The following is an 8,985-nucleotide window of genomic DNA, read 5'->3' as shown; positions in this document are numbered from 1 at the left end:
TGGTGTGAGATATCCCTTGAGTCAGTGGGGGTCAGCTGTCCTGGCTGTGTCCCCTCCCAGCTCCTTGTGCACCCTCAGCCTGCTTGCTGGTGGGTTGGTGTGAGAAGCAGAAAAGGCCTTGACTCTGTGTAAGTACTGCTCAGCAGTAATTAAAACATCCGTGTGTTACCAACACTGTTTCCAGCACAAATCCAAAACACAACCCCACACCATCTACTGTGAAGAAGATTAGCTCTACCCCAGCCAAAACCAGCACATACACTCTGAATTTGAGTTCTGCAGAACAGTGACAGCTGGTGAAAGATGGGAGTTTTGTGCCTTAAGATTAGGGTAGTCTGGTTCTGTATTATAGAAGTGTTGGTAGCCTCAGTGTTTATGTACCACAGTTAAAAGCATGGAGGAGTTGTGGGGGAAGAAAAAGGAAAGCTCTGTGAAAGTGGGTAGTTTTCAGGTCATGGTTACTGCTATGATTCTTTTACTGTTGTCTTCCTATCTTCCTTTCCCACCATACTCCTGTTGAAATGTTGCATTCATCTTTTCCATCATATGGTGGGGAGTAGCTAGAGCTGGTGTCAGGACATGCTACTGCTGACCAATTCTGTACATAGTATAAAGTGCAGGGCATAAGAGTGGCAAAATACAGTGTCATTTTAGGTGCCAGTGATGATAACCCCACGTATATAGGAAGACCTGATCATGGTAAAGTTTTAACACCAACTATTCAACCAGACCTATTCAAATATAGATAGTTTGCACTACTGTGAACTGACTTAGACTACAGTATAGCTGACCAGCAGTGTTATACTCATGACTATAACAATCAAGGCATGAAGTGCAGCTTCTTTGTATATCTAGCAGAGTCATCCCCTTAGGGTTTTCATTATGTGCTACTGGAACAAAGACATATTTGGCCCCATTTTATGCAGTGCTTCTCTTTAGGGTGCTGTTTGAAAAATAAATGAGTCTGTGTTAAGCAGTATTCTTGTTTTTATTGTAGTAACACTGTTGGGCCCTCAGGTAGGCACCACAGTGATACAGTCCCTGCTCCCATAGAGCTTACATGCTAGCCTTCAGAAGTCAGTTGACTACAAACTCTGTTGTACATCCCAAATTTGTACCTGGGCTCATATGGAACTAAGTCTGATTTGGACTTGATTAGTACTTCAAGAAGTCAGCAACTAGATTTCAAGACCAGAATCAGATCCAACTTGAGTTTGCTGAAGGTATTCCTGACTTTTCTTGCTGCAAGCACAAATGGAAGCACATGCCAAAGCTCAGCATTTTAGAATATTTTTTCACCTGTAAAATGCTAATTTAGAAAAGTAGACCTAAAGAAAAAAATTCCAACAACCAACCCCTTGCACATAATACAAAATATACATAATATTTCCAGCATTATTTGTGGCTGTGCCAAGTTAAAAGTGCAATAAACTCACCCATTACATAAACTGAACTAGCCATTTAAGTATTAATTGTAAAAGAAAAATAAACTAGTAACTTGAAGTGGTTAGGATACAAAAACCTTACCTATTTCTATGCCTTCCCTTTATTTTGGGAAAAGTACTGTGTTCAGGCTGGGGGGAAAATCGTGTCTGGGACAAAGCAAAACCCAGTGAAGACTGGTGAATTGCATCATTGCTACCTAATAAACTGTAAAATCCCCAAAAAAGCTGGATGTCAGATACTGACCTATACCTCCCACTGAAGGTGGAAGAAGGAAATCTGCCTCCATTCCCTTGTAGACAGCACCAGAAATGAAGGATGCTGCCATCTGCTGCATTGTGAAATTCCCCCTCTGGGCCTGCAGTGCATGACCCTGGTTATGTAGGAGCTTCCCACACATATGGGTGTAGGGTGTTTTCTTCCACACAAGTTTATACAAGAACTGAGGCAGACAATTTTTTATGTTTTCTTTCAGAGCATCTGCCCTCAGGGTTTATAATTATAAAGTCAGGAGCTTATTTTTTAGCTTTATGAAATTGCTACATGCTTTTTTTTTTTTTTTTTACTTTTAAAATAATTGTTTTGGGCATAAACTCAGCTGATGGCAACAGTCTTGCTTGACAGTCAAGATTAGAATCTGGCTTGTTTTTCAAAATGTTAAAAAAAACCCCAAACAACAAAACACCCCAAAACATAACATTTCATAGCTAGAACACAAATTCTAAACTCATAAAAAGTACACTGATCACAATCCAGCTGTCACTGCAAATGAAGCTATTATTTGCCAAAGAGATGGTTGGCTCCCAACTGATTACCGATCAAAAGAAACTGCGTAAAACTTAGAAACAATCTCAAGACTAGTTTTTGAAGAGTCCCTCAGAAAATAATCTGAACGGTGCCTAATTACATCTAGCATTTTTACATAAATTACATAATTACATATCTAGCTTTGGGGGAAAGAAAACATGACTTTGGATTCTGATTCAGGCACATTTAAATGTTTTCAAGTAATTTAGAAGCAATCTCACTTGCATGGCAGTGTACATAAAGGCAAAACACACATCTTCTCTCACAATCAATTATAAGCATAACTGCCAGCCATGAGAGAGACAGGCAGCCAAAATGCCAATTCCCCTGACTGTTACCAGTCTTACAGCATGTGCCTTTTTAAGACTGAGCTTTCATGAAAACCAGGCAGCATTAATGGCATCTGATAAACTTGAGGTGTGTAACCAACACAGTCACCCAAGTGGTGTATTCAGAGCTCTTTCCAGAGCACTACAGTACTTTAATGTACAAAACATAAGTTAACTTCATCATGGCATGAACATGAGGGACCAAATAAAATGTGACAGGTAAGAAGATCATACTGAACTTTGGTCTTCTGGAGGGCACTGAGATGCTAAAGAAACAAATGCAGTAAACAATTTACAGAGCTTAGATCTTCAATATCCCCTGTCCTAATGCACGTACTTCCTCCGTGATCATCCCCTTTAATTCACTCCATGCTTTAAGTCAAGTCCTGCAGAATCTTTCATTACAGAATTGAAACGCAAGATCTTGACTGTCTTCCCTATTTACGTATACCTAACCAAACTCACGTCAGAGGGACTGTGAGCTTAAAGCCCAGTGTAACAGTAGTGGTAGTGCTTCTTAAGCTTAAGTCTGAAAAACAGTCACAACATTCAGAAAACATGCTGTGATCATGAAATTCATATTTTTTTCTCAGAGAGAAAGTATGCAGAAGGCAGCTATGCCTACTATTTGGCAATATTTCCCCCAAACAATATACTTCAGTAATTTAGTTGTGACCTTAGTGCAAGGAATATGATGAACTTTTGGAAGAGATTGCCCATCCAGTTGTCCTGTAGCACCCAGACAGGCATCTTCATGTGCAGTTCCCACTTTATAGATTAGTTAAAACAAAGGGTTGCTGGTGCAAATTATTTCTCTTAAGACAATAAGGATGGAGCTAGTCAATGAAAAAACTGACTTTTCTTCTCCCAGTCTGGAAGCAGTATTCACCACACATTCATCATCAACTTAATAGAAAATGTCCTTTACACATATGGTACTTGTCAACTGAATTACGAACTGATGCCATTCCACAATAATCTGAAATAAATTGCTGTTTCACTCTGCAGTGGATCAGGAGAAGGATTGCTGGCACAGTATGTTACTGTAAACTCCGGACCTGCCAGTTCTAAGGGCTAAGTTTGTTTAAAAGGCAAAAATTTCCAAGAAAAGGCACTATAAATCATTTTGGGGGAAGAAAGAGAAAAAAAAAACAACAACCAAAAAACAACCAACAAACTGTCCTGCAGTTACTCTTATAATAGAGTAGAATTTGTAAAATATTTTCATCTATAAAAAGACACTTTTCATTAAAAATGTTTAAATGTTACTAAGCTTTAAGGCACTCCAGCTGAAGAACCAACTGGATCACAATTAATGTTGGTGGCTCAGATCTCTTTATCCATGTAACTCATCTTCTTCAGTCTTTGTCCTTTGTTAGTTCTGTAATTTCATCGACATCTTCTATATCCTGTGTCATCTTCTCATACTGTCTCTTGAAGAAGCCAAGCTGTGAGAAGTATTAAAATAACACCACATCACTGTAAGTCATTAACAGTTACTTTACTCAGCTAAGTTAAACACTGTGGTGGTAGAAATGCATATGTGTACATGCACACACATACAGTGTTTGATTTGTAGACAATTCCTAACCCTAAAATAAAAGGAGCTGGCCTTAAACTCCCTTAAACTCCTGCCTGGTGAAACTAAATGTCAAAGCAGCAGTGCTGATTAGCCAGTTGACTCCCTGCCAAGATGCCAGCATTTCCCTGGAGCACCAAGGAGCCCTTCAAACACCAATGCCCTGGCACATACAAGAACTTCTCTCTCCTCCTAATCTTGGTATCCTTTGTAAGTGACCTTTTGTCCTCACCCTTCTTTGTTCTCTTTTTCCTCTGCTCAGTGTATATCCTCTTCTTCCTTGCTTCTGTTCCCCAGCCTTGCCCACTGGGAATATCATGGGAGTTCAGACCCCAGCTGAGGACTTATGGAAGGAGGCAGGCAGTGTCAAAAAGAAAAAACAATGCCACAGCCCCTGTTTTGAGCTATTGAAAAATCATCTATCACCTTCACGTTGCCAATTTCTATGGGGACCCAATTCAGAATTTTGATGTTTAAAGCCCTTTTAAATGCTCCCAGCAAGGGTGTGATGCCAATGCAGTATTATTCATACCACCAAACTGCATTTGCAGTTTTGTTCCAGCACCAGTTTCCAAAGAAAATAGCCCAAATGTGTTTGTCCCTCTCTGCCTTTCTTTTTAATAATATAAACACCTACTTACTTTCCATAAAACGGCAACCAATGCTAACAGCAGAAGGAGTCCAGCCAATATACTGCCAATAACAACACCAACTGGTATGTCAGCTTTCTCATCTGGCTTCATTATTGTAACTGGGATCTGAAATCAGAGAGATTGTGCATTAGGGGTTAATGCTAACTGCATCTAAAGTAGGATTTGTAAACCAAATACTTCATTAATCAAGAATAGCTGGACTGCACACATTCCAGAATCAATGACTGGAACACAACAAGCAGTTACAGCCCTTTCACTGGTGTCTGCAGGTACCTGGTTGCACCACCATGGCACATGGCAGTGCCAGTTAAGGATTAGGGGCCCTCATCACTCCTGGCCATAAACAACAGGCAAAGAAGCAAGGTCTTCCTACAAGCTTTCTGCCTCTTCAGTAATGGGAGGTCTTTCAGAGATGTTTCTATAGTACCCAGGCACACCATCACGAGGTAAGCCAGACAGGCTTACATGCAGGTGGGGAATAGACTGGTGTAAAACCCTATCTGCTCGAAACAGACTTCTCCTGCATGAGGTGGAGAAGACCTACTTCCAGTGGAGCATTGTCAGAGCCTATTACCTGTGGTGAGCAGCTGTAGAAGGCAACACTAATCATGGAGGCCACACACCATCATACACTCACTGCAACTGCTGAAATTTCTCCCGTCCTGCTGGGCAAGTGTCTCCTTTGCCTGCTATTCCTACTTTCTGGGTAGCCACTAACAACTTGTTAGGTCTTCTCATGTTAATCTGTGTTCTCCTGAGACAACTGCATGAATTTTCTGTTAAGATGTATGAGTGAAACAAGTCAGGAGTGTTTCTAGCACACATATGCTTCCTGAACAAGCAATACCAGAGAGCTCCCAGGACAGCATATGGTGTCTGGAAGTTAGTTTTCAGGTGATACCCTATTTAGTTGTATTGAGTATGACCAACTACATAGTTACGTATAATGTAGTTGCTCAGGGACACATTGCTGTAATATTTATGAACTGTCAAATCTTTGGATTTAATCTTGGAATAACATGCATTTAGCATGAAGGTTTTTTCCTTCCTGAAACATGATAAAAGAAGTCACACTGGTTTACTTTCTCAGGGTTGCTTGCTCAGTGCATTTGTCTGCTGTAATTTAATCTTAAGCTTTCTGGGAAACTTGCACTGGACTGACATCTCAGTGATTTAAGTCATTTCTGCTGGAAGGCTCCAGTGTTGTGCTAGGCGTGGCTATGTGTATTCATTTCACTGAGGCAGGATGGCTTTGTGTGTTTCCTAACCGAATGGCCATAATGATGATTATAGCAGGTTAACGTTCTGTCCTCCAGCTGGCAGTCCTTTCCAACTTGGAAAAAATCTGAAAGTTTTTACTCAAAGATAGCTCAACAGCTTCCCCACATAGCATAACAAGGCAATATTAATTCATTTGGCTACACAGCAACCCAACTCATCCAAACTAGACAGCCAATGTCATATGTGTGTACAGTTTGCCTAGTAATACTTTCTCCATTAGATTAATAGTGAAGTGGCACTATTGGAGAGGTAAGTCAATGCGCAAGAACAAGTATCTTCTGTGAAGTTAAACTGTGGTCAGTAAGACATCAAGGGTGCAATTTACCTCATCTACTGTTATATACATATATATATATGTACACAGTATGGTTCCTTAGCTTCCAATGGAGAAGGATATGCTTTTTTAGGGCCTAATTCACCCTACTCACTCTTTTCAAAATTGTCTTTAGGATAAGAGGAACTGCATCTCCGAAATACCTATTATTTCTACAGATTAGGGTTTATGGAAGGGCTAACTCTGATGTGGATGACTAATGTAGATTCTAACTTTAATGAATCCTACCACCCTGGTCTGAAATAACAGTGTAAGGAGGGAAATAAACTCAGATTGCTTCTGCACTGTCCTATTCCCAAGAAAGTGTGAAGGGCAAAGACTGGGTGTCACTGGTGTCTTGTCACAAGAATTATATGCAGTGCTGGGTACTGACTCCATTAATGCAGTGTCAAAGTGAACTGTCTGCCCTAGGAAGAGCGTAACTCCACCAGCTGGCACATTTTCCAAGACTTATCAATGGCAAGAAGCATTTGAGTAAGAATCAGGCTGTAAAACTCACCAGAAGCCACTGTGTTTCTTAAGAGCCCTGTGGATAAATTTCAGGATCTGTTCAGCTCAGAGCTCTAAAAGTCCCAAGTGCAGATGTTTCAATGGCTGGCTGAGGAATTGCCTTTTATTTGTCAAGTGAATTAATCAACGGTCATTTGAATAATTAAATTTTGGTTTCCCTGAAATCACTAACAGAGCTGCTGGTAATGTAAATTTGGCAGCATCAAGTGTGAAAAAATACCTAGTAATACATAGTTTATGACCCAAACATCCTGTGCAATTAATTGGAATATTAACTGTGTATTGTGCATTGTGTATTAATAAGTTTCATCCTTTAGCAGAATAATACCATGCCACAAATCTGAGACACTCAGGACACTTCAAATGCAGGCATATAATTTTTCTGCAAAAACCATGGCATTATTTCCAGAGCTACACACATATTCTCTTTTCTTCTTCAGGCATTGGATGTTTCCCTGAATACAAATAGGTCTGTTGAGAGGTTCTTCACAAGAAATTGTGTGATCCATGAGGAAACAATGTCAAAAAATAGTACTGAACAATTTCTTATTTCTGCATTAAACTAGATCAATCAATAACTGCCTGTGTATATATTTAACTGATTTTTCCATTGCCTATGAATTGCTCCACATTCTCACAGATTTGACTCACTAACTTGCATTTTGGTCTTCAGTGGCCTTGGTTATCTGTATGGATAAAGCAGGTTGGTAAATCCTGTAAAAATAAATCTAAACTCCACATTGCAAATGGAATAATGTTCCTCTAGAACACTCCTTCCTAGATAGGCCAAGAGAACCACGTATCTTTATATTACAACAGCACCATAGCACTAATGTATTCTTCACGTATTGTTTATGTTTGTATATGGTAGATGGAAACCTTGGAAGAAGAATTCTACACTAATAAAGCACTTGTTAGGAGACATTTTTGAGATTAGCTGTGTCCATATGACAGCCATTCCAAATGCAAAAAAATAGTCCACATTCTTTTACAAATGAGGTTAAGGATATTTGCTGGAGACCTGTGCCAAACATCTGTCTACAAATGTCAAACTAAATGCACTTACAGAAGTAAGACTGCAAATCAGATTTGTGAAAATGTTTCCCAGAACTCACTTATGTACAACAATTAATTCTGTTTCAGAAAGAAGTCCAAATTTTGATCTTTCCATGAACAGGAAGCTAAATGAATTTCAGAAGTTTCTGAATTTTGCTGATAGCTCTACAATCTATCTGAAATCTGCAGATTCTAAGTCTGGTTTATATAGCAGTTGGCTATATATAAAATATTTTAGTAACTTAAGGGAGGTTTTTTATAGACAAAAGGATACATTACTTCAATGTAATCAAATGTCATCAGAGTCTGTAATTTGCCATGTACTCCTAAAGGACACTGAAAATTAAATATTATCACTTTAAAACAGTAAAATACAGAGAACTTGAAAAAATATACTTATCTATCACTTACAGTTAGAGTATTCTCTCCAATTACAAATAAGTCAGGGTTATGTGTATTGATTGTTGCCTCTGCAGAGAGTTGTAATGTCTGGAAAGTTAACTGAAAGAGAAAATTAAAAAAAATGTAAAGCTGTATTACAGGGCAAATCAACTAGAATGTAGACATCCTAAAATAATTCTCTACCTTCAAGTGGAGACTTCATAATCAGGAAAAAAAAAATCACAGTATGAAGAAAACTAAAATGGTCTTTTTATTGGTCCCAAGCTAACATGTCAATGAAAGTAATAGTGTATCGGTAATCCAGGTTTAATTTTGCTGTTCTTACTTGCAATGAAACTAGGGAAATGGCATTTCTTCTTTAACACGTAGTTCATGCAAAATAGGAGGATTTGATTCTATATCCATTTTCATAGTTTTTTCAAGGCTGTCACTGCTGATAGCTCAGAAGAGATAGGGGGTGAAGTAACAGGGAGAAGGGAGAAAGAGCTCAGCAACAAAAGACAGATGGGGATATATCTCTGGCCTTTGAAATGGAAACTAAATGTTCTTTCCCTTCCTCCTCCCCCCCAACTCACCCATCCAATGCTTCTG

At 39.1% G+C, this 8,985-nt stretch overlaps 1 protein-coding gene across 1 annotated transcript in view; it reads right to left on the bottom strand.

The window, feature by feature from the left end:
* Positions 1–3,106: 3,106 nt before the first annotated feature.
* ITGA2 (integrin subunit alpha 2) overlaps positions 3,107–8,985 on the bottom strand; it is a gene marked incomplete at its 5' end in the record, with an annotated part of 65,841 nt that continues 59,962 nt past the window's right edge. Inside the window, 3 exons of the mRNA XM_080637263.1 lie at positions 3,107–4,027; positions 4,800–4,916; positions 8,404–8,493. Coding sequence (XP_080493389.1) covers positions 3,938–4,027; positions 4,800–4,916; positions 8,404–8,493 — 297 coding nt within the window. The 3' untranslated portion in view covers positions 3,107–3,937. The remainder of the gene's footprint in view (positions 4,028–4,799; positions 4,917–8,403; positions 8,494–8,985) is intronic.

The sequence above is a fragment of the Psittacula echo genome (assembly GCF_963264785.1).
Source record: "Psittacula echo genome assembly, chromosome: Z".
Classification (NCBI taxonomy): Eukaryota; Metazoa; Chordata; class Aves; order Psittaciformes; family Psittacidae; genus Psittacula; species Psittacula echo.
The sequence above is the reverse complement of the archived record's forward strand: the minus strand, read 5'-3'. Positions and strand labels throughout refer to the sequence as shown.